Source organism: Doryrhamphus excisus, linkage group LG7 (assembly GCF_037039965.1).
Source record: "Doryrhamphus excisus strain RoL-2023G ecotype Guam linkage group LG7, RoL_Dexc_Guam_v1.1, whole genome shotgun sequence".
In the NCBI taxonomy this organism is placed as follows: Eukaryota; Metazoa; Chordata; class Actinopteri; order Syngnathiformes; family Syngnathidae; genus Doryrhamphus; species Doryrhamphus excisus.
In genome coordinates, this window is record NC_136363.1 from 13,736,755 (window position 1) to 13,762,811 (window position 26,057).

General features: G+C 45.8%; 1 protein-coding gene across 11 annotated transcripts in view; it reads right to left on the reverse strand.

The window, feature by feature from the left end:
- The window catches only part of ptk2aa (protein tyrosine kinase 2aa), a 30,453-nt gene that overhangs the window by 2,388 nt on the left and 2,008 nt on the right, over nt 1–26,057 (reverse strand). For 2 of the 11 annotated variants that reach the window (XM_078792157.1, XM_058046734.2), the window contains exons 1-29: nt 21,084–21,226; nt 18,556–18,582; nt 16,993–17,234; nt 16,082–16,257; nt 14,530–14,617; nt 14,230–14,309; nt 14,087–14,149; nt 13,198–13,252; nt 10,723–10,863; nt 10,531–10,608; nt 10,347–10,454; nt 10,114–10,231; nt 8,241–8,271; nt 7,766–7,830; nt 5,074–5,130; nt 4,181–4,278; nt 3,962–4,046; nt 3,781–3,881; nt 3,535–3,650; nt 3,368–3,468; nt 3,014–3,103; nt 2,739–2,943; nt 2,555–2,666; nt 2,405–2,479; nt 2,064–2,150; nt 1,888–1,992; nt 342–404; nt 225–264; nt 52–155 (exon numbers count right to left, since the gene is read on the reverse strand). In XM_078792157.1, coding sequence (XP_078648283.1) covers nt 52–155; nt 225–264; nt 342–404; nt 1,888–1,992; nt 2,064–2,150; nt 2,405–2,479; nt 2,555–2,666; nt 2,739–2,943; nt 3,014–3,103; nt 3,368–3,468; nt 3,535–3,650; nt 3,781–3,881; nt 3,962–4,046; nt 4,181–4,278; nt 5,074–5,130; nt 7,766–7,830; nt 8,241–8,271; nt 10,114–10,231; nt 10,347–10,454; nt 10,531–10,608; nt 10,723–10,863; nt 13,198–13,252; nt 14,087–14,149; nt 14,230–14,309; nt 14,530–14,617; nt 16,082–16,257; nt 16,993–17,234; nt 18,556–18,582; nt 21,084–21,102 — 2,730 coding nt within the window. In that variant the 5' untranslated portion in view covers nt 21,103–21,226. Of the gene's footprint in view, nt 1–51; nt 156–224; nt 265–341; nt 405–1,887; nt 1,993–2,063; nt 2,151–2,404; nt 2,480–2,554; nt 2,667–2,738; nt 2,944–3,013; nt 3,104–3,367; nt 3,469–3,534; nt 3,651–3,780; nt 3,882–3,961; nt 4,047–4,180; nt 4,279–4,858; nt 4,880–5,073; nt 5,131–6,262; nt 6,281–7,765; nt 7,831–8,240; nt 8,272–10,113; nt 10,232–10,346; nt 10,455–10,530; nt 10,609–10,722; nt 10,864–13,197; nt 13,253–14,086; nt 14,150–14,229; nt 14,310–14,529; nt 14,618–16,081; nt 16,258–16,992; nt 17,235–18,555; nt 18,583–21,083; nt 21,227–26,057 lie in introns of those variants that run through there. The other 9 variants (XM_058046731.2, XM_058046730.2, XM_078792156.1 and 6 more) reach the window with 9 other exon arrangements.

Consider the following 26,057-nt stretch of genomic DNA (forward strand, 5'->3'; position numbering starts at 1 on the left):
GCGTGACACAGTGCTACTAAGACGGCGCTAGCAGGACCGTAGGGTGCGTACCTTCACGCCTTCGTTGTAGCTGTCCACGGGGCAGAGGCTGGCCAGGTTGCCCAGGTGGCCGGGCGCTCCGGGGCGGGGCGGCTTCTTAGGCGGGGCCACATGGTCTTAAAGAGACAGACGGTTAAAGCCAGCGCGTGTGGATATGTGAGGCGAGAGTCAGCTGGAGCAGTCACCTGCTTTTCCCACGGGCTGGTAGATGTGCTGACTGCCACCCTGTACCACACACAAACACAGCGTCATGCAAACGCCGGGGGGGGGGGGAATTGGAGGAAAGCGTGTGAAGCACAGACCGGCGCTTGGAGGCTGCTGTCCTCTCTGTCGATGCTTCCTCGACTGTTCCTGGACTCGGCCTTCTGCAGCAGAACAACACTCTTATGAGCCACGCAGCTGATGAACAATGTGCCAGGCGTGGAATTCAACTCAATGGCCTCCTCCCTCCCTCTCCGCCTATCGTTGTGCTGACGCACGCCTTGAACAGTTACATTTGGGAGAAGTATTCCCACAAGAAAGGAAGTAGGCGACAGAAAAGGAGGCTTTATTTTCCAGCTCCAAGGGAGACACACCGCCTCATTGAGCATCCTCTCATTCCTTCCATCAACGCCTCCTCCCGAGCCCACTTCCCGTCTCCCAAGCCCACTGTGGGCTCCGCCAATCACAACCTAGCTAGCTGACAAACTCCTAAACGTCAACAAGTGCTTCTCTACTCCTGAATCCACACACACACAACAACATGGACACCTCCTCGGCTATTGTTTCTCTGATAAATGCACCACATGGTAGCGCCATTATCCACATGGTGGCGCGATTATCTAATGGAGCAGGGGTGCTCACACTTTTTCAGCATGCGAGCTACTTTTAAAATGACCGAGTCAAAATGATCTACTCCCTACAAAAATGCAAAACATCTGTTTATTTTCAAATGTATTGAGGATTATTTGTACGTACAATGTATGTTGATGTACCTTACATAAGCAAATGAGCCAATATTGCAAAACACACATAATTAACTATTAACATTTTTTGTAATTACCTGAGTTTACTTTGATGACTTGTACTGAATTGAATCAGCCAGGGATGCATAGTCCAGACAGTAGCTGCTGATAGCCAGGTTAGCCAGGCAAACGCACTTCGAAAAAGACATTGTGAAAAAAAAAGTCCACCTCCCATTCCGTATGGAAGTGATATGTTTTTGCCTTTTTACTTGGTCCAGCTACTTCACTCATTTTAGTGACCATAAACTTTAGCGAGGGCTTAAAATCTGACGCTATTCGCCGACTAGCTTAGCACTTTGCATCGTTGTTTACGCATGAGCGGTGACCTAAAGGTCAAAATTCAGTTGTCATCTGACTGGTTGTCCTGTATGTCAATCAAGTAACGGGGATGGATGATAGGCTGACATCGTAAGTTCTGCTGCACTTAGAGACGTTGTTTGATTTGATTGGTCACCCGAAGGGCAACATTCAGTTGTCATCTGAATGGCTGCCCTGTATATCAATCAAGTGACGGCATTGATGCTAGGATGATATTTTTTTAATGTCACGCCGTGATCGACCAGCGATCGACCAGTACCACCTCCGCGATCAACCGGTAGATCGCGATCGACTTAATGAGCACCCCTGTAATGGAGCCTTCCACCCTGGCCTGGAGGTGTCCGTGTGTAGGTTTAGGGAGTTGAATCCACACTACATTCGCAACACACCTTTAGGGGACATAGTGGCGTTTCATTTGAGCAAGATTAGTTGAAAAACATGGCCATCCTCAAGCGGAACACCCTGAGTCGGTAAAGACGATAAAACATGTACGATGTACGCTAGCATTTTGACCACCACACGTTACCATGAAGCTTTCCTCCTGCTCCAACCATCGCTGGTCGTCCTCCATCTGCTGCTGCTGCATCATCAGCCTCTCCTCCATGAGGGCTTGGCCCACACATCCTGTGTCCTGCAGCAATGCATCTTTGTCTTTCAATGTCACCAGGTTTGGTTCATTTTCCACCACCCGCCGTGCCGTACCTCCACGTTGGGGCTCCACAGCGCCGGATGTTCTGGCCTGTGCTGGTTCCAGGAATCGCCGGCAGGGAAGCCGCCGTGGGCCGTGGGCTGGCGGTGGACAAATGTGAGCAAGAGATGCGAAACCATGCTGAAACAAGACCTTTAGTGACAACAGCACTGGTAGCAAATACAATACATGAGAATGATTTAACGATCTGTAACGACATACAGTACTTATGGTCAATGCATTAGAAACAAATAGCTGTCCACTAAAAAAGGCCAGGCAGTGACTGCAAAAAGACACACAGGAGTAAATCCTATCTGAGGGTCTCCCTAGGGTATGCTGATGTATGTGTGTGTACCTGGAAGTGGTTGTGCTGCGGGCTGGAGAAGAAGCCCTCACTGGAGCGGGGGCTGGGGTAACCGGGTCGACTGGGCTGCAAGTCAAATGGAAAATTGTTTGCGTTCCATAGCGGACAGAAGAAGTACACAAAGTTCAGAAGGAGTCTCACTTTGGGCGGAGCCTCATCTGAACCACCAGAGTCCCAAGACACTGTGACTTGTCTTCTCATCTCCATCCTCAGCCTCTCCTCCTGCTGAAGCCTCTCTTCCTCCAGGATGGCGCTACGAGAGCATCGACAGCAGTCGTACTGATGCTTTCCCACACGGGCTTACACGCCATGGCGAGAGGATTACCTGAGTTGCGTTTTGAGTTCTGTGAAGCGCGGCCGCTTGCTGGGGTCGTATGACCAACATTTGGTCATGAGGCTGTAAAGGGTGGGCGGGCACTGTGGGGGCATGGCCAGCCGCTCTCCGTTCTCGATCCTGCCGATGACGTCGTTGTTCTTCACCCCTTGGAAGGGCTTTATGCCGTACATCAGGATCTCCCACATACACACGCCTTCGAAGGAGACGGCAAGAAGTGACGTCGGCGCTTGGATTCATGGGATGCAAACGAGAGGCTGGCTCACCAAACATCCAGACGTCGCTGGCGGAGGTGAATCTTCTGAAGTTGATGGACTCGGGCGCCATCCACTTTATGGGAAGCTTCCCTTTGGAGGCTGTGTAGACACACAGGAAGTGCTTTCAAATAGCTGCTGAATCTTGGTGCAAAGGTCCCACTGAAGTGAGGTTGGTTGCTTCTGCGTGAAAAGCTCCCCTGTTATGCGAACATGGCCTCTGAATGGTGTCTCTGAAGCCTATTCATCAGCAAAGGGGAGCACTTGTTTGCTCGACTGAGCAAAAGACGGCAGCAGAGCTGGAGTTCCGGCATCAAGGCTGGATTTTGGCAAAACACCGCCAATGGTGCGTTGTGGGACACTCACCTTTGTAGTAAGAGCTGTCCTCCATGTAGCGCGACAGACCGAAGTCCCCCAGCATCACGCAGTCCACCGATGACACCAGCACGTTGCGTGCGGCTATGTCCCTGAGAGGCGGAAGATGATGCTTGAGATGCCCGAGGCGAGCATGCTGGATAGAAGGACGGGTTTACCTGTGCACAAAGCGCTTGCTCTCCAGATACGCCAGGGCGGTGCTGAGCTGGTAGGCAAACAGGATGAGAGTGGCCAAGTCCAGACTGTACTTCCTCACCTGAAGGAAGGAGCGCAGCTGTTTGGGGAGAGAAGACCCTCCGATTAAGCTTTGTTTACGTCACATTTCACAAAACAGCACTCGTATATTAAATACATTTTGTAAAAAATGCCATTCTGTAGCGTGCAAAGAACAGCTTTGGACCCACCTCTCCGAGCGTGCACAACTCCATGATGATCCACACCGGGTTCTCCGTTATCACACCGATCAGTTTGACGATGTGAGGGTGGTCAAACTGGCGCATGGTCACTGCAGGACACGTGTGGAAGGAGACTGGTGTTTGGCAAAGGAGAGCCAAAAGCAAAAAGCACAGGGGGGTGCAACCTTACGTGCTTCTTGCAGGAACTTTTCTCTGACGCTGTCTGAAGTGCAGTTCTTACACGTCTTGATGGCGACAGCGAGGGATGGCTTGTCCTGCACAACAACAGCGGCGTTCCACCAATCAAAGCCAAAGTGGGAAGGAAAAGGCCACATGCTCGTTTATGAACAACAGTACAGTACAACAGCAAGGATTTGCAGCGCATGCAGAGGTAGATACAGGTACCTACCGGGATGTTGTAGACTCCTTGATGGACATCTCCAAACTGACCCTCTCCTATGCAGCGACCCAACTCGATCCTGTCCCTCTGGATCTCGTAGTCCCGCGCTTCCAAGGACAAATGAAATCATGAGAATGCTGAAAGGCAGCATTTCATAAGCTTGTGTTCTAACCACCTACCCATTCTACATGTGCAAAAAGAGAAGAGGCAACGTCAAATAAAATAGAGCTAGCAGCAGTTGAAACAACGTATTGAGGAATAAAAACAATTTTTCTTGGCCAGACAATTATTAGCCACCAAATCTCAACAATAGTTTCCAACGCTAAGCTTGAATGCCGGACATGCTGACATCAGCATACCTGCTGATGTTATGCGGGAAAGACAGAAAGACAAAGTCTGTCAGAGGCATGCAGCACTACTTTGTCTCTTGGAGATGAAAATGAACCTGTCCTTTTCAGTTAGTTGCTGCATATCTCTGCACGTTGAAACCAAAATGTGACGTTAAAATATTGAGCTTTCAGCTTTACGAAAATGTCGGATAGATCCAGAGCCCTGCATTTCCTCCGTAATTACGTCAAAACTTCCCTAAAGGCTGTGCATATGGAATCCGAGTCTATGCTACAATAAAATATTAGCTTTTTGTCTGGCAAAGAAAAATCCACAAGAGCATTTCAAGCTTGGTTTTACCTTCCACTATTCCATAGGTCACTGCGTTGGCCACGGGTGGAGGGGAGAAAAAGAAGAGGAAGACGGGAAGGTGAAAAGTGAGAAAGACAGGAAGGACGAACATGCATGCTCTGTGTTGGAAAACATGTAGCAAGGAGACAGGGATGTAGTGGATACTGAGAGAGGAGCAGACTGGCTGACAGCGGGACAGCCATGCGTGCTAGTCACGGACTTACTGGAGGGCATGGTGTAAGTGTCCTCTTCGTCAACTATCTCGGCGTAGTCATCAGTTTCTGCAAGGTGGGGATGACAATGAAGACTTTGTCAATGGAAAGGAAGGAGCAAGCCGTCACTGTAAAAAGTCTCACTCTTTGGAGAACTCCTGCCCAAAGTGGCACCCATGCAACTCTCACACACAAACACACACACACAGACACGGCTCGGTGTGTCCGCCCGCCTGGTGGAGAGCAGCTGGGTTGCAATGCGATGGAGGAGATGATATTGGGTGGGGTCGGGGTAGAGGAGGGCGGAAAGAGTGGAAAAGGAGATAAAAGAAAGAAAAACGCAGCGGACCCAAAGAGATGTTTGCAAGTTGAGGACAGACAGAGAAGGAGGAGGAGGGAGGGAGTGAAGAAAAAAGGGAGGGAGGGAAGGATGGACGGATCTCTCCTAACCAGATGGCGGTGTTTAAAATAAAATCAGGGCGCACGGGGACAGCTGCTAGCAACACGAGCGGAACATCTGCTGTCCAGCACCACTTTGCACGGGACTCATCAGGCGCTGTGTGAAGACTGGACACCAGTTTATCAGCACTCCTGTAGCGGCATGGGGGCTGAGTGACTACAGAAACGTGGACGGGAACATGACACTGGCTCACAAAACATCAATGAAATAGCCTACAGCGCTGCGTCCCACAGGAATAGAATCATTCTATAAAGTCAATGAATGAAAGGACATTTTCACTTCACTACCAGAAACATTAACCATTGCGCAATACTCAATGCTATACTGTCAGTGATACTAAAAAGGGGGGGGGGGGTCGGGCTGTGTACTTTTAGCTGTAAAAGTGTTATACAACGTGCTGGAGCACTTTTAAGTGGAGGCTAAGTGTGAGTGAGTGTGTTCCAGTTTGCCCGTTATAGCCATGGAATGCAAACCTCTGCCCGCATGAATATATGACAGTCGGGCCACGTGTGCATGATTGTGTGTCTGCATGAGGAGAGTGAGAAGCATTTGGAGGAATTCCCTTAAAGAGAAATAGCACGGGAAACATGAGAACCAACACTCATCTGCATACTGGAATTTAAAGATGCAAGATACAGTACATAGTGTTGTTGCGGCTAAAAGGAGGAATGTATGCATAACCCCCCCAGAAGGGTGCACTCAGCTGGGGCACCATGAAAGAAGAAAGATTGATAACGTTACCATCCCCGCTAAGATCTTCTGCGAGGTCCAGGAGAGCATGCAAGAGACAGGAAAGCAGATTAGAAGAGAGAGAGAGAGAGAGCAGAGGTTACAACAAGATGGCTGCTGTGGCACCACAGCCTGCAAAGCCAAAAAAAGGCTTCAGCCAGCAGTAAGTTAAGACGATGAATGCGTTAACTTGGGAGGGGGACGGCGAGTGGAAAGAGCGTTTAGACGCCACTGTGGCTTCCAGTGCTGTCGTCTGCGGCCGGTGTAAATATTTCTCAGAGGAAGCCGTGGATGCAGCTTGAGGTGAGTGCAGAAATTCCAGTGGTGGACTTTAAACCGAGAGCAGGGTCAGACCCTCAGTGTTCTCTTGTGAACCCTGAGCTGAAACGAGTATGCTACAATGTATTCAGGACTCAAAGAACCAGGGGCTGCACCTTTCCCTTCAGTATTATTCTTGTTTTATGTGTGATTCAATGCACATCTTAAGGTTTACTTGGTAAGGTTTACTTGATGAAATCATCCCATATGCTGTATAGTAACAACATCATCAACCAGTAATAAATACTATGCAAATGCAAAGGAATCGACTGCAAAATCATCTCTCCCACATTTTGAGCTGAACATGGGGGCTGACGTCATTTCAGGGCCGGGTTTGGCCCATAGCATTGCTGTGGTCAGAGAGGTTTGGGATATCTTCATTGCTTGGATATTCTCATTGTTTTGGAAGAGCAATGCTTGAATATGTGCAACATCTACATGTCAAATTGGAAGTCAGCAGCTTTGGGAAAATGTCTACAGCATTCCAAGCTGCCGTCCAGATTGATGAGTTATGACTCTGTGCTCTGCTGAGCTTGCAGCTGTGCTTCCACCAATAATAATGTATTAATAATAATAATAATAACAACTGTGTGCATGTGTATGGGGCTGACACTACACACTCTCTTTCCAGGCTGCAACCTGAGCAAGTAGGGCATGTAACAGGTTGTTAGTACAATATTAGGGCATTATATTAGTAGAATGATAAAAAATATTAACCAAGAGAAACATTGTAACAAGAATGTAGAAACAAACGTAAGTGTTGTGAATGTGTTAAAAACAGGTGGTGAGGAGGGAGGAAGAGAGGGTAGGTAGGTTGTGATGCAGCCTGTTGTCATGACAGCTGCTCAAACGGCCTTCAGTCCCGGTGTTAGCTGAATGCTACATCACAAGCCGGCCATGAACAACACAGCCAATGAATACCATTGGGTGGCGACTCTGAACAGAAGACAAAGGGGAGGAGGAAACGCCGCGCCTTGGCTGGCTTAGGAAGTGTCGATGATGGCACCGGGTCTTCGGCCAATCAGAGAGCACAAAGAGGACACGCGGTGGGTTGGTTGGAGGAGAGTTGTACATCGTGAATGGAAGAGGACAGGCAGATATGCGGGGGGGGGGGGGGTCAGCAAACAGGGACAGACAGGAACAAAGAGAAAAAACAGATGTTGGAGGAAACCAGAGCAGAGGGAATTTCTGGCCTACCTGAGATGGAAATAGTTCTCACTCCGCTCTTCACCGCCTCCAACTTCTTCTCATTGTTAGACACTCTGCAAATACAAGCATATGTATTAACACCGCATTTCTGACCTGCTCACTACCTCCAGAAGTGCATCAATCATCTCTGCCTCCTCCAGCCGTGGGGAGCAAAGGCTGGAAGACTGAGAGGCCGCGGCAAAGAGGAGGAGACTCACACAAGTGGAAAATATTTGGCTGCCAAACTTATCTCCTTATTTGAGCAGACATGGGGGGAGGTAGAGCAAGAGACAGAGAGAGAGGTAAAGACAAAGATTTGAGGTGAAAATTAGCAAAAGGACAAGGAGGTGAAGCAGGGAGAGACACAATGAAGGCCCCAAGCTAACCAACCAAGTGACTGGCACTGGGATTTGGACACGCTGCTGAAACTGAACTCAACTGAAGTAAAAAAAAAAAAAGAGAATACTGCTTGAAGTGGACTTACTTTGGAATGGAAGGCAGCGCTCTCTCGCCCTCTGGAGGATGACAAACACATTACAACATGTCAAAGCCAGCTTATTCGTGGAAAGCTGCACCCCCCCCCCCCCCAGACCCTCGTGAGGCTAAGCGGTAGAAAATGAATGAATGAATGAATGAATGTTTTTTCAGGATCCACAGCAAAAGATCCTCTATAAGACAGGAGTGCTCTGTTGTTTTTAACACCTACTGCAAAAACTCCAGTCAAAGATCCTCTACAGTTACAGATCATCTAGATCAGGGGTGCTCATTAAGTCGATCGCGATCTACCGGTTGATCGCAGAGGTGGCACTGGTCGATCGCTGGTCGATCGCGGCGTGACATTAAAAAAATATCATCCTAGCATCAATGCCGTCACTTGATTGATATACAGGGCAGCCATTCAGATGACAACTGAATGTTGCCCTTCGGGTGACCAATCAAATCAAACAACGTCTCTAAGTGCAGCAGAACTTACCATGTCAGCCTATCATCCATCCCCGTTACTTGATTGACATACAGGACAACCAGTCAGATGACAACTGAATTTTGACCTTTAGGTCACCGCTCATGCGTAAACAACGATGCAAAGTGCTAAGCTACTCGGCGAATAGCGTCAGATTTTAAGCCCTCGCTAAAGTTTATGGTCACTAAAATGAGTGAAGTAGCTGGACCAAGTAAAAAGGCAAAAACATATCACTTCCATACGGAATGGGAGGTGGACTTTTTTTTCACAATGTCTTTTTCGAAGTGCGTTTGCCTGGCTAACCTGGCTATCAGCAGCTACTGTCTGGACTATGCATCCCTGGCTGATTCAATTCAGTACAAGTCATCAAAGTAAACTCAGGTAATTACAAAAAATGTTAATAGTTAATTATGTGTGTTTTGCAATATTGGCTCATTTGGTTATGTAAGGTACATCAACATACATTGTACGTACAAATAATCCTCAATAGATGTTTTGCATTTTTGTAGTGAGTAGATCATTTTGACTCGGTCATATAGAGGATCTAGAGCAGGAGTGCTCACACTTTTTCAGCATGCGAGCTACTTTTAAAATGACCCAGTCAAAATGATCTACCCACTACAAAAATGCAAAACATCTATTTATTTTCAAATGTATTCACTCACTCATTTTAGTGACCATAAACTTTAGCGAGGGCTTAAAATCTGACGCTATTCGCCGACGAGCTTAGCACTTTGCATCGTTGTTTACGCATGAGCGGTGACCTAAAGGTCAAAATTCAGTTGTCATCTGACTGGTTCTCCTGTATGTCAATCAAGTAACGGGGATGGATGATAGGCTGACATGGTAAGTTCTGCTGCACTTAGAGACGTTGTTTGATTTGATTGGTCACCCGAAGGGCAACATTCAGTTGTCATCTGAATGGCTGCCCTGTATATCAATCAAGTGACGGCATTGATGCAAGGATGATATTTTTTTTAATGTCACGCCGCGATCGACCAGTACCACCTCCGCGATCGACCGGTAGATCGCGATCGACTTAATGAGCACCCCTGCTCTATATTCTATATGACAGGATCTCCGGTCCAATATATTTTGCACATTGGATATCTTTTACTATTATTATTTATTGAATATGGACTTGACAGCCTTTATAGACGTAGTAGACGCCAAGATCATCTCATCTTGGAGCACATCGTTAAACAGACACAAAATTATAAATGCCTCTCTGTGTGATGCACTACATATCTGCAATGCAGTGCAAAACCATAACTATGCAAATAACAATGAAGTATATCAATGCAGCATGTTTTGTCAATGTAGTGATGTGTCATCATGCTCTCTATGCAAGGAATCTTACATTCTGAACACTCAGCTGCGGCTTGCACATCCTTACCTTTCTGCACTCTGACGATGAAAGAGTGGGTTTCCATGGAGACCAGTCGACAGTAACCATCAATCAGGTCGGCCAGGTTCTCGGCCATGGTCAGAGAGGCTGTCGTGACGGTGAGAGGCTGCAAATAAAAAAGGTCATTATCTCCAGAGATTTCATTTATAGTTTGTAGGGGCAGAGACACCAGTGTCATACAGCGTGGATAGCATCCATGGAAAGCTGCTGTGACCATTTACCTCAGCAGCCCCCGCCACGTTGACTTGCAGCATTCCCTTCCTGTCCTTCTCCTCCATGGCCGAGTACTGGATGGACTGAACTTGGGTGAAGTTGGCCAGATGGGTGGGCTTGAAGAGGTGAAAGAGACATGACTACTTCATACCGTATGTGTGTGTGAGTCCAGGGGTGAGGACTTGGACTCACTGCTGATCCTTTGTCCGTCAAGTAGCTGATCCCCTCCTCTGGCCCGATGGCCAGCTCCACCTGGATCACCCAGCTGGACTGCATGATGAATCAGAAAGGAGAAAAATGCATTCATGGAAGCTGAATGCGTGCAACAATCAATGCCGCCACAAGGGGTCGACCTAACGCAAGCCTTCAGCAAATACGACTCACCCCCAGCGCACATTTGAAGCATTCCTTGTCGTAGCGGTAGATGGGAGCGAGGATCTCCAGAAATTTCAGAATGCACTGCTCGTCGTTGAGGTTGGCCACTTGCTTGAAAGTCTGCTGGATGAGCTTACGAAGAGTCTTAGCCTGAAGGAATTGATCAGCCATCCATCATGCTTTTTGACAATGGGAAGAAAATCCGTCCAGAAACTTTCCATTTCACCGCTTTATGCCTAAACCGTGACATATAGGCTGTAATCATCTCTAAGATATTTGATGAGCAACTTTACTAATCCACTGAGCACCAGGAGGGCAGAATAATCCAAACACACACACAAGCATGCATGCAGTGGAAGTAGTACAGTAAAGGCGTAGAAAAGCCCCCCCCCCCACATCTATAAACGGCTCACTATATATAGATTAGGAATAAAGGAGATTCAGTCTGGAGGTTGAGTTTGGTTCAAAGCAGGTTTAAGACAACATGTAGCTGGCAGCATTAAATAAATATCTAATTCTCCCAGGCTTGAACCGACATGCTGTAGCGGTATGACCATCTTATCACATACTACAGTATTAATTGGCCCTGTACCCTAGAAACCGCCCATGAATGATACGGGTAAAGGCCCAGGGCAGTGATACTGATAAAATATAGAGTGTAACCATGTCCAGTATCAGCCCCCGTAGCTGTCCACTCAGAGCACACTGCTCTAGTATCGTGCCCGTGAAACAACCAATCAGAGAACAGCGCACGAGCGTGAACACACAGTGTACACTGTTTAGATATAATACATGTAATAAACTGAAATTTTTTTGGAAACAAAATGGTCTTTTGATTAAATAGTGCGTGATAATAAGCTCATGATTAAATAGTATGTGATAATAAGATCATCACATGGTTTGTCTGTTATCAGGCCAGGTATCATGCCCCCAAGTGTCAGCATGATACCAGACAAACCATGTGATAACCTATAATTATCAAGAACAATTGGCTTGTTAATGATGTTCTTACAGTAATATACGTCCGCCAGCACCACAAACTTCTGACCTACTGAAGAACGGACATTTTGGGCATGCTTGCTGCCAGTCTTTCCAGGAGTGGAGTGGGAGGTGTGTCACACATCCCCAAACTTTCTCAATTGGATTTAAATGAGGGGAACGTGCAGAATGGCCCAAAAGAGTGAGCTTATCCCTCTGGAGGAAGTGTTGAAAAATGATGGATGCCCCCTGCAACATCGCCACATATAGCCCGCTGATCAGCAGCTGATGATCAGCCCATTTCACTTTAATGCTTGTTTGCAATAAATTACTTACTTACTGAAACATTTGTTGTCTTGCACCATTTTCTTCATTTTGTATGTTGTTGTTTTTTTCTTTTTTGAACCTCTTTAAGATCCAAAATGCAAAATATATTCTTGCTATTTTTCAACTGGTCTTAAAATTTTAATTAGGAGTGTACACCCCCCTCAAAACTCAAGTGTCACTCAAGTGTCACTCAAGTGTCCAGGGGAAGTAGCCATAGCACTTGCCATCACTGTGCGTGCCGACATTGCCATGACAACACCACATCTGGCCATACCAGCGGAGGGACATTTATGGAAGGTAAGATATGTACACTAGCATCCCCAAATCCGCACACAAACATGTTTAGCAAAGCTGTCAGCATGAATGAACAGCCTCTGGTCTTGAGAAGGCTTTGACCGGCACAGACATAAGTCACTCTTTACTACTGTAGCCATCTGTTCTTTCCTGCGTGTGTTTATGTGCACGTGTGTAGCAAGTGGAGTCCATTGAGAGGGAATAATCACATTAAATGACTCCCATTCAGCTGAACTCTAAATGTAACACAGCAGATGTGCTCCAATGTATATGTTTGGAATACCTAATTGTATATGTGCAAATATAGATGATGATTTTTTTTAACGCTCGATGGTATATTTCCCTCGAACAGCTGTGTAGTCTATGGAAGTTTCCCTGCGCTGTCCACAAAAAGAGGATGAAAATGGGACACAGACCTCTGCATTCAAGTCCTATCAGACAATTTATGGATGTTTGACTGTGTGTGTGTGTGTGTGTCAGGGGGTGGCCTCAAAGGCAGCGCTTTATGTTTGTGAAGCGGCGAGGTGGGCAGCTGGGTTTGATAGGCAGAAGGGATGGACCCAGGAAAGGAGGCGCACACCTCCCCCCTTCCCACTTCATTGTTGGAAAGAGAAAAGTGGGCTTTAACGTGACCCCGGGGGTCGCACACGAGCTGTTCCGCTCCCCACTGCAGAGCATCTGTCTCCCCGCCTCTGACATCAGGACCTTTTTGGGATCACACACACACACACACACACGGACCCTGCCTACCAACGTGTGCCTTAAATTTATCACTGCTCATGAGCACCCACCCAATGTGTGAAAATGAATGAAGTCTCCTGTCAATTGACATTTCATGTGGTACAGTCAAGGCCAATACAGTAATGGCTACTGTGGCTTCCTCACCTTGACTGAATCCAGCAGGTCTTTGGGGAAGAAACGCCTCAAACCAACATCCTTCCTGGAGAGAGACAAATAAGCCGCCATCAGGAACACAATCTTTACAATCTTGTAAATACTCACAGGAATGTTAATGTCTTTATCTGATCAGCAATTTGTTTTTTCTTCAGCTAGCAAATGACCGACAAAGCTCGGTTGCACAACAGGAGATGGGAATCCTACAGCAACCATGTCTTGCTCAGGTTTCCAAACTGTGGTTTTGGAGAACCAAAATGGGTCTGTAGTAAATGTTTATCTAAAATATTGATTATCATTAGTTTACAAGACGAGACCATACATGATCTTAGGTCTACAGGAACGAGACGAGGCGAGGCTCGAACATTACTTTCAAGAACAGTCACCCCTCGTTTATCATGGTTAATTGGTTATCGACCCGACATAATTGGACTAAGAATTGTTGGATTCATGACATTATGGCAATACATAAGTTATGGTGAAGATGCCACACTAATGGCCAAGTGTCAGGTCCTTGCAGCAGCCCCGCCTTTGAAAGTGACATATTTGCAGGGATGAGGGACGGACTGAGACAAAACCACAAAGACAACCAAAATGAAAGGACGGGGGGAAAGACAACGGAGACAAGCGGCGATGGGAAGTGGGAGCCATAACGACTGGACATATCTTCTCAGTTGACTGGAGCGCTCGTTAGGCTAATGGGCTGAAAGAAAGACTCGGGTAGAATGGAGCAGCTCGTTAGAGTGGGAGCCAATCCTCGTTAAGGAGCCCCCTTCGTTAGCGCTGGCTGGAGTAAACTTACATCAAGTCATTGACATATTGAGCAAACACTGGAGGTATACAACTGCATCACTGAGCAAAGCAGAAAACGGGCACTCACTCTAGTAGTTCATAGTTAGACTTCTTGTCCAGGGCGTTGCCTCGCATCTCTTTGAAGAACCTCCTGGAAATCAGCAGAGTACAGTCAGCCATCCCGGTCAACATTCTACTCTATTCACCTTAATACCCTGCGGTGTGTCTCACCTGATCTCTAGACAGCCCAGTTTGAGGGCGACATCCTGTTCCAACTGATCCCCGATCTGTGTCATGTAGTCATTTTTCACCTGGATGTGATGTATGCAAATAAACACAAGCATATGTTGTTATTCAAAGAGAATGAAATATTTACATCTCCCAGCAACAATCTGGAAGGCCAAGCCTGCAACAAGCCTGCTGACCTAGATGACTCCCAGGCAAAACACAGGCGGCAATCAGTGCCATATGCCTTGTTGTTGAGAGATGAAATGTGTGTGTGTGTGTGTGTGTGTGTGTGTGTGTGAGTACCTGGTGGTAGAAGTAATTGAGTGTAGGTTTGTCTTCTGTAAACTGCTGTATGAAGCCTTTTGGCAGATACCGGATCCTCAGCTCGTACCTATAGCATATACAAGAATATAAAAGAAGCAATGTTTAAAACTGGTCTATTCAACCTCTGGGGGGCACAGTTTGAAGAAGTTAAGGATCAAGATGACGGATGGCATCGTCTAATTTGCATGTGCATGTCATATTTATGGAAGCAGTGGGAGACAAAAAGTAAGCAAAAAAAACATGAAAAGCCAAAGACATTGAGACAACCTTCTTCTGTGGCTTGTTTTGTATGCCACAAGCAAGACGGAGCCGCCTGTGACTAGCAAAAGTGCACTACGTTCAGAATTTTGCCCATCATCCACAATCCTTGTGTGCACGAGTACACGAATAAACAACTGTCTCTTCTCTGCGCCTTCTAAAGATAGAAAAAGAGATAAAAGGGGGCTGCTCAGAACCTCCAAAGAGCGACAAGAACACTCCATTCACATAATGAGACCTGCAATGACATTATCGAGAATCGATGGGAACCGGAATCAAAATGAGGAATTGGAATCAGAACTAGAATCTTCAAATGAGGCCCGACCCTAAGAAGGAAGTTCTGCGAATGCTATAAATGACCAAAATGTGTATTGTATATATTATATAATATTGTATAAGGGTTGCATGCATCATGAATGCACCAGTTACTACATTTATGCAGTTATTCTATAGCTAAGGCCACATTATATATTTAAAAATACTTAAACAATGGCTAAAATAGTCCATAAAGTAACACATTCATAAAGAAAACACAAAGATTGTCTATTTGAGAGGAGCACTCAGCTGTTATTAGAGCTCTTCTGACAAAAACACAACTTAAAGATTCTCTAGCTAATCTGAAAGGAGAACATCACATGTAAAATAGCCAAAAGAAGAGGTTACATCATCCCTGAAGCCAAAAAAAGTTGCTGACTTAAGTCACCCAAAAGGCAACATCTGCCTCCCTTCTTTTTTCCGCGGTGCAAAAGTCTTAAATGCACAATGGCATTTGCAGCAAGATGGCCACGATAAAAGTGATCCACGGCGTGCACGACAGACGGACCCTGCTGGATATTTTTCATGAGGCAGTAATTCACTCCTGTGGCTTTGTTCATTGGCTACAGGACGCTGAGTAAAGGATGCTAGCTGGGACTTTGTGGAAGCCCAACTGTAAGCTCACATCTTATCTTGCAGGGGCAATGCCCTACTTCCTGCCATATTGCATCCATCCATTTTCTATAGCGCTTATCCTCCTGACGGTCCCGGGCCAAACAGAATGAAGGGTTGTATGTGAGTAAGCTGGTTTTCATAAGGCAGGGCCGTATGAGCAGTGTTAGAGTTTGGGTGTTTGTCAGTGGAAACAGACTATTCCTTCTTTCTTTTTCTACTTGGTTTCAAATATAAATGACGTGACATCCTTTGCGCATCCACACAGATTAATCTTTAAGATGCATTATCTTTTAAAAGCATCTTGCACATTAACAGCCACACAAAAGGTCTCATGGATTCTCACCTCCACTCCTCACCGGGATGTGTCTGTTCATATGTTTCGCGGACGTGAGACACGCCCAGGTCCGGGTGAAGCCAGTGGACTTGGTGGTCTCTGGTTTGGCCACTGCTGCTGAGACGCAGGCCGAAGCAGGACGTCCAGCGCACTTTGTGGATGTCCAGGATCTTCTGGATGATCCCCTGGAGATGTGGGGATATCAGATGTTTCTGACAACTGGATTATGGGAGTCCTGAGGGCATCACTCCATGCATGCAGTCAATTTAGGATTACAGACATGTTGCCAGACATCACATGTGGAGTATGCTCACAGGAGCATGTGTGTTGCCATGTAAAACTCTTGGGGGGTGGGTCTGACCCAGATATGATGTGTTGGAGGGGTGCTTGGTACTTTATGCATTACAAAAGTGGATCTTGAGGAATTGTCAAGAGGAGAACCAGTGCAGTAGGAAAAGATACCACTGCAGCAAGATGGAGACTGAGGATCATAATACCTAAGCATCCAGAGCTAAGGTGCAGCAACAGCATAAGCATATGGTATAAGAAAATCAAAGCTGGCTTCGCTACACATCTAAAATGACGAATAGCCCAGTCAGTAAACTACTGTATCTCCGCCAGACATGGGGGCTGTAAGTTTGATCGCTTTGTGTTTATCGCTTTGAGAATAAAATGTTAAAATGTGACTGCTATGTTAGCATTAGCTACTAGCACTAGGGTTGGTGTCCTCCAGCACATCAAGGGGTACTCGAAGGTGTCATGAAGGAGTCGGCCCTGTGCATATGGACATCACTTCTCTGTCAGTCAAACGTCGGAGATGTTAAAGATGTAGAAGTTGAAGTGCAAATGTAATGTTAGCACATTGCTACGCTAACATTTGCAATGTCCCGCAGTGCAACAGGAACAGGAAGGTATCTTACCCTGACATCAGTGGCATCCCCGTATCGAATGTTAGAGGACCAGCTGCTGAGCTCCGTGTTGGTCTCAAAGTGATGGAAGACTTTCAGGACCCTGTCCACGGAGCCGGCCACTGTCCGGTCCGACCCCCCCGCACTAAGCCTTGGGGCGCCACCCAGGAGCGAGTGGTTAAGGTTGGGGTCCATGTATGGCGTGGCCATGGTTTTCCCTGCCGATACCGCCGCTGCTAGGTGTCTGTCATATTCTGGAAGGACAAAGAAGAAACATTGGCATGAAAAAACACTCCAAAAAAATTCTCCAACAGAATGAAAACAATGGACCTAAAGTGGTTATTTTTCCTGTCTAAATCCCCAACACTGACACACTTCCCCTCCCCACGCCATCAGTATGCGGTGCTGTGTGTTAACACAACTCCCATTCTTCTTATCCAGGAGCTTCCGTGCATACCTCGGCCCCAACACATGGGGAAGGGGCTACAGCTGCTCGTCGCCATGGAAACGCAGGTCCGTCCCCGCCTGCCTCCGTCAGTGCTGAGCACCGACAGGCAGCTGGCGGCCTCGCAACCACGCATGACGCCCTTTCTGCACCTGCTCCCGTGCAGGAGTTACAAAAACCACAGATCCAACCTGAGCCTGCAGCTTCCAGCAGCGGAACATCCATAAAAAGTCTGTGTGACAACGCAGTCTGATCCCATCCTTTCCAGTCCTTTTGCAGAGAAAGCCACAAGACTGATTCGGACACTTCTGCTTTTCTTCTGTCCACTTTCCCTTGTGCTCCCTGGCGGCCCCTCTCTGACGACAACACACTGTTTGCTAGCTATCGGGTCTTTCCTGGCCCATGCCTGCACGCCATAGTAACACAGTTGCCTTGGAAGTGTATGGAGACCGTCCCTCAGCAGAGGATTTGGACTCCTTGTTCCCTCTTCCAAACCAGTGGACACGCAGTGGCGGTCCGAGCCAAAAAGACAGACAATTAATTAGTGATCGACCAGTAGAAGGCTGTCTTCTTGTTTAGCAACAGCGGCATGCCATGAAAGAGAGACAAAAGCAGCAGGGGACGGGAGGCAGAGGAGGTGCAGGGACACCGGGGAAGGCTGACATTGTTTCAGCAAGAATGAGAGGAAGAGGACGGCAAAAGCAGTGCAAATGAAAGTTGAATGGGGAGCAAGAGAGGAGCGGGAGGAGCTTCATGCCGGTCACTGCTAAGCTCTGGTGTTCAATGAAAAGCCACTCCCACCTTTGTCCATGAGTGGCGACGTCAAACCTTTTGGTCACTCATTAGGCAGAAGCTGCTGATTCTGACGTCCGATTCACGCCATGTTGAAGTGCTACCATCGCAACCACCTTTCCTCATGTTTTAACTGGAAATCATATTCAAGTGTCTCCAATATGCCGAATGGACTTTTTAGGAACCTTCTAACAGTCACATGGGTCCCGAGAGCCCGTTCATGAGCATCAAACATCTTGCGGTGCACCGATCTGAGTAACACCTCTGTTCCCTGTGAGGGGGGCTTCTGGTGGGCCAGCAGCTGTATGATAATGAATGGCAAATGAAATGGGACTCACCTGTGTAGTAGGCAATCCTGGAAATATCTGAAAGACAAACAGAGGGGGGGTTCACTAAGCTTGTTAAAGTGCATAAAGCGGTCATCGTATTAGCTTTATGGTCAGAGATTACGCCAGGGGATTGCACCTGGTGTTAAAATTATTGATGACTGGATTGGAGTTTTTTTTAATAAATCAATGCAATGATGAGAAACACCAACAGGATATTCATTCATTCATTCATTCTCAACCGCTTATCCTCACAAGGATCGCAGGGGATGCTGGAGCCTATCCCAGTTCCAACAGGATATTGATTGGGAAAAATCAACAGGCCATCAGATGTCAGATAAACAGCTGAAAGAGTTCATTTAAAAGTTTTCTCCTTGATAAATGATGTGGTGCTGGGACAAAGATAAACAAGCACAATGATTATAGGACTCCTTTAAGTGGGGGTCTATAAAAACCCCTCAGCAGGTTGCTAGACTTTATATACTGAGACGTACAGTACTTTGGAATAAATGCCTCATCAAATGAATGCCACAGGAAGTCCAGGAGAAGCCTTTTGGGTGTCATTTAGTGTGTCAGTGATACAGGTCAGGAGGATAAGTGCTGTGTAGACACCCAGGTCTACACACACACACACACACACACAGGAGGTCCTCAACAAGGATGATGTCATGCAAATAAACAGTACAGTTTATGGACAAACACTAGTGTAATATGAAACCACAGTGTGCATGTGAGTGTGTGTGTGTGTGTGTGTGTGTGTGTAGTGGAGACAGGAAATAACACTAATAATACAAAAATGAAGCATTGGCTACAAGAAAAAAGTATTAATTATGTTAAAAAACGCAAGAATAAACTGTAAAATTAAGCTTTTACAAGAATGAGGTCAACATATGTGCCTCATACTTGAACCTTTGTTGTTGTCCTGTGAAAATCCAAGATTTGACTGAGGAAAAGTGAAATAGTGCGACTATAGTGGCTTAAAAGGACCCTGAAAACTCATCAGTTCATGTGCTGGTGTGACAATAATGACATCTAGATAGACTCCAAAGCCCACCATCTGTTCTACTGATGCTGCTTTGACAGCTTCACAAGCGAGGTCAGTCAAAGCCAAGCACCTCAAAGCTGCAAACACACTTGCCGCTAAAGCTCCTGCAAGTTCTTAATGTCATTTGATGCAAGCAGTCTGCCTCACTGCCTCAGGAGGAGTATGTCACTGCTCTGCGACCCTGCGGACAAAGACGTGTTAGTGGAGCATGCAGTCTAGTATGCAACAACACAGTGCCCGAGGCAACCGGCACACCTGCCGCTCAAAAAGACAGCAGGGAAGCGTGGAAATCACTCTTTTGTATGCAGAAGTTCAGCTGTGACTTACGAGATGTACATATATGACTACGTATGTTGGGATAGATGAGAATGGACCGTCACATTAAACACGCAGATGATGCATAAATCTTGCATGCATGAACCATAATAAGGTCATGTCGACGCATGAGTGCTCGTTGGCGTTTATCTGCAAAAGCACACACACACATGCTCACTCAAGTGTGTGGAGGTGCGGCGCTAACGTGGTCGCCACACACTATCTTTTATTCAGCATCCATTTAGGAGGAAAGGACATGATTGATGTGCAGTTATTCCAGTAACTGCAAGTGACACTGAAATTGCTATGGAAGACATGCTAGCATGCATTTTGGATGATGGCAGCCATGTTGTCCTGCCATGTACAGATATGTGCTTGGCAATGGCCTCAAGGTGTGCATCCAATGTTTGTGATTGGCTGGACACCATCAAGTTACAGTCTAATGTAAAGATGTGGGAGAAATTTCAAGTCCAGCCAACTTACAGGGCATCTGGATTTATTTGGTTCCCTTTTGTTTTTTTCTCCAAATGCCATTTTCCCCCCAGTTTTTAAGATCTGTTTTTACTCTTTCTGCTTATTTTACCAGAATAAACTGTGTACTTTTGTGATAGGAAATTCCTTGTTTATATTACATACTTCACAAATGCATGGAGCTTGGCCGACTTTGCTAAAGGGACGTCATCCTTTGCACACAAATATAAATAATATGTATTTCATTCTGGGTTTAAGAGTAGTTTTTATTGGCCAATTCAACCATTCTGTTTCCTCGGAAATCATAGGGCTTTAGCGTTATTAGAAAATAATAGCACGGGCAACTCAGCAGGGGGTACATGTTTGAAAACCTTTTCAGGAGTACACGTCTGCAGATGCCCAAAGCCTAAAACCGAAATACATCATGCCTACACACAAAACCAAATACTCTAGAAGAATGCACAACACAAGCCTCTAATTTAACATCCATCTACTCTCCCACACATGCAACTTCCCACACACACTTCAAACCAACCACATGCACACACAAACACTGTATATACACATACACACACACACACACACCATTATCAAAACTGCACGCTTGTGTCAATCCTTAAAAGTGTCAACAAAGTCCTGATTGCGACAACCTTCATAAGAAAGGGCAAAGACAAAACAACACATGAAGTGAACCACGGCCTCTCCTTACCATGGTACAATCCTTCCATTTCAAGTCCAGAATAGTAGAAAAAAGAAGGGTGCTAAACTGGGCAAGCCCAGATCCCGGGCTTGTGTGGTCACTGTCAAACCCGGCCTTCCCCTTCCTAATCCCTGACTTCTACTACAACACTGACAGAGCGTGGCATAAGTGGGAAGCAGAGACAGCATCCTAAGTGGGAGGGAGATAGGAATGGATGGATGCATGCATGGAGGAGGACGGAGGGGGAAGGGGAATCTTTGTCTACCAGAGGAGGGATGGAGGGGGGGCAACCAGATGTAGTCACACTGACTCAAGAGCATCAACACACTGTTCTACTCGAGTCCTGCAGGTGGCGGTATTTCACAATATAAAGCAGGTACATTTTTCCTGAAGCTCTGCCTGCTGGACCTGGTGGGTCACTGCCCCATCTGACCATAACATAAGCGGACTCTACAACTCTCTTGCCATTTCCATTTTTTGTGCCTATCAATTTGCATCTATTTAATGAGCCAGTTGAGTCTCCCTTTGAGGTCTTTAATTAACACTAGCACAAAAAAATATTGGTTATGGCTGTAGTTGACCTCCTGATGAAGAAGTTACAGTCACTAATATATACTGTAACACTGGCTTTCACATCCTTGGCTGTAGGAAACCTCCTGCTGAGCAGTGCTCTGCCTGCACGTTATGGTTAAGGTTGCCGTACTGTGATGTACAATGAACTCATCAGCGGTATTAAGGCTGGATGAGCAGTTTGCAAGTCCTTACGGCTATTACAACATTGGTTCTGATGCTGTCACGTTGTGCATAATATACTTGTTGCCAGAAGACCACGTGGTCAAAGAGAGACAGTTCCACTTTCTCATGCACTCCAAATCATGATTATGGGTGTAGATTAGACATAATTTACAGGTGGCGGTATCTGCTGGGTCACTGCCCCACTGACGCTATGGTTAAAATAAAACCAATTTTTTAAATTAAAATTAACTGCAAATTAACTGCATTTTTTCAATTCACTACCAAGTCTCCCATAGTTGGTGGGTGCATGCTCCACAAAAGCAAGGGTTTTGAACCAGCTACCGGTCCAGCTCCAGGTCCAAATCCTGACTGACAACAAAAAATGAAGTTTTTATCAATAATTACTGATCAAGCAACCTCTCTCTCAATTATTGTCTGCTTCCAATAAGGGCCTAGACACCCCAGCTATAATTTTGAGCATTTAAACTGTAAAGGCTTTGCATCATCCTACTAACTAATATTTTTGTAGCATATTACATCCCAAAATGCGACAAAATCCTTGCAAAAACAGACATGTGTGTGTGTGTGCGCGCGATCCTGCTTGCGTTGTTGCCTTCGAGCCCTCCCGCCTCTCAGACACAAACACCACCCGGAGGGGGCTACTCCATTAGTCATAATGTGACATTCTCAGTACAGTCCGAGTGAAACAGGCTGTCGCTCAGGCTGTTCACCTCACTGCCCATCTGAAACAGACAGATAGAGGCAACGGCCACCACAGCGACTAGTTTCATCCAAATATTAGAAGATGGCTTGACACCATTTACGGATTTATGCATATGTATTGTTTTATTTCTGAAGAAAAGATGGCACAGTGTCACATTGAGAATCAAACAACAGCATGGCGACGGTCCAATATGACCACATGTACAGTATGCTAGCAGGTTATTCGTGGACAGAATCCCAAGCAAGCAAACAGCCTGACAGTCCAGGCCGGAATTGCTCAAGACCAAAGCAGATTAATGGGCCACTGGATTACTAGGCCAAGACATCACACACACACACACACACCCTACAGACAATGGCAAATAGCATTTAGATGAAATAGAAAAATAAATAGACAACTCAATTTTCGGTTCTGTGACAGATACCGCACCCTGTCTCTATCCGAGCAGGTACAGTTTTTGTCATGACATCGGTTGTACCATGGCAAAACAGCTGAAGGGAGTGGTGGTGGGGTTATACGCATATCTCTGGTAGCGTATTGTTCATATGTGGAAGCGCGCCATGTCCGGCCCCTGGGCCTTAGTTAGGGGACCCCTGCTATAAGGTGTGCTGCCAGCATGGAGTACCATCACCCTCTAGTGGCACTGCACTTTCAATGTTTCCCGTCTTGTGTATGCTGTGAAAATAGGCGCCATAAAACGGGTTCAAACCAGGAGGAGGAATGGGGGCTGAATGAAGCTTTGTCTAAAAGGACGGCGTTTGCGGGTGACTCATCACACAACCAGACACACAGACACACCAAGCGCTATTTTACCCAAGCCTGACTTCTCCAGTGTCCAAACGTGCAAGTGTGTGTGATGTCATAGCTGTGAGGACGGTGTCTGTTGTGAGTGTGTGTTTGTTGAGGAGCAGAGATGAGGTCATTTGATCGGCTAAGCAGACGCTGATGCACAACGCGCTTTGTCATCCTCCCTACAACTCCAACTTTTGATTGAACTTGAAATATCCATACACCCCTGCACGTCTGAGACGTAGCCTGAGATTCAAGCCTTTGAAGGCGGGTGGACAAAGGCCAAGAACTGCAGGGGGGGCCCTAAACCTCATCTATTTATTGAACAATAGAGCCAACATCCCGTCACAAAACTGAATAAAATAGCATACATATACGCCATAGGGAATTTGCATGGATCATTTCCCCACAGTTTCTGTTTTTCTTTTCACTTTATGACAATGACGCTTTTCTTTTTTGTCTCTGACTCATGTAATAAGAGACACAGACAGAGGGAGCGAGGAGGCAACAGCTTTACAATATGTGCACCCTTTTTCGCAATTCAGCAAAAATGCCTCAGAAAATGTTAAAGGAGTGAGACTGCAGCCAAGATTTCTATGTCCTATTATTCTGCCTGGGGCTTTCTTCCCCCGGCTGACATGCAGCACCCACTGACCTTCAAGACTACTGCTCTCTCAACCGTGTGTGTGTGTGTGTGTGTGTGTGTGTGTGTGTGTGTGTGTGTACTTCAGACGACCAATTAGTCTCCAAGTTGTCTTCCAGTGAGAGTCAAGAAGGCTTGCTTTAAAGAGGAACTGCACTTTTTGGGGAATTTTGCCCATCATTGGTGTTGTGTTATTGTACCAGAAATACAAATAGTATTTGGTGTTAGCTGCTACAAGAACAATATGGCTGTAGCTGGGTTAATATACAGGTCAGTTATGGAAATTGAACACTGCTGACGTTTTTTGTTAGGGCTTGAACATCAACATAGCTGTGTCCCAATGACATGCAATATTAGCTAGCTCATATTCACTTAATTTCTGGTGATATAATGTACAGAAAAAGGAAATATGTGTTTATGTTTCACATAAAGATTGCGAAGGATGGACAATTTTTTTTAAGTGCAGTTTCCCTTTAAGACAGGGGTATCTAAAGTGCGCCCTGGGGGTCATTTTTGGTCCTGCAGCATTTTTATTGCTTTAGTTAAACAAGAAAACTACACGGAAGTTGAAAAAAGCAAAAAGGCAATGGGTAGGGGTGTCCAAAGTGCAGCTTGATGAAAAAAATCTGAGTATATCTACATGGTAGAATATTTACATATCAGATTTATAGTGCAGAATGGATTATTCCGTATGCAGGCCTCCGTGGACAAAAGTGTGGATGTTTAATGTTGGGTTTATGCCAATGTGAGAAACATGGTGTGTTTTTGTCCGGCTATGGCACATGTCCGGCTAAGTGCAAGCCCCCAAGGAGCCACGAGGTCATTAGCGATGATGATGTCATTTCCTGCCATTGTAACGCAGACCGCAGTCTACCCTGCACACAGGTTTCATCCACACAAATACCAAAAATAGTGAGGTGAAGAAAATACATGCGACACAGAGGAAGAAGATGCGACATGGTTACTACACTATACGGCCTTGAAGTGCACGCTTTACTTCCTGCATGTATACCCAAAGAAGAGTAGAGGGTGTGCACAGTGACAATTTTTCATCCCCATGTAATCATATGCACCATCGGCAAAAGTCACTGTAGATGAATTGAAAAATAATGAAAATAATCATATCTCAAATGACACTCACAGTAGCTCCATCTGCTCGATCTGGTGGGTCACTGCCCCACTGTACACTAAATTGAATTGAATTTTTGGATCAAAAAACAAGCACAGCTGTGGCTGTAGGCAGCCTCCACAATACGGCAGTAGCCATATTTCAAGTAGCAGCTTGGTCTACCTCTGCATGCACGTTTTAAAAGGGGTGTCCAAAGTGCAGCATGGGGGCCATTTGCCAAGGCTGTTTTTACTGCCTGCCTGCACATTTGCAGATATAATTTATCAAGATTTTGTTTAAATATTAAGAGAAAAAAGTCTCAAATTGATGAAAATAATATGAGCAAAAAAGTCATTTTTGGGGAATAGAAGTGAAATATACAGTATGTTCCTCTTGAAATATGTGAAGTTGTCATTTTGGAGAAAAAAGGCAGGGGGAAAGGTTATGATAGGAATAAAGTCAAAGTATTAAGGGAATAAAGTCACAATATTACAAAAAGAAGATTTATGAAGGTTATTGTAGAAGAAAGCTGAAATGTTTCGGAATTTTTTTGAATTGTTTTTAAAATGAGCAAAAATTTGAAAAAAGAGCAAACACTGAAACACACAATAATGGACTTTTTCAGCTATCTCACAAAGCTGAGATGAGATGCATTGTATTTTTCTACAACTTATTAACATGCCATATCTACAATTACAACATTGGTTCAGTCACTGCTGTGTTGTATGATATAGCTGGTTCAAAAATGAACTTGATCGCCTGCTCCCAATCAACGCCCTGTCCTCTTTGTGGTTTAAATAAATAAACTGCCTGGCTAGAATCCCAGCACTTATTGGGAAGCTGGACATTCCTCCTGACACACTGATTGCTATCATAGCAGAGTCATGCAGCAGCCGGCTGGCACTAGACTGCTGCCTTTGTCACCCTTTCTCCCGCTTATTCGCTTTCCATGACCAACAGAGGCAGGAAGTCGCTTCACTAGTT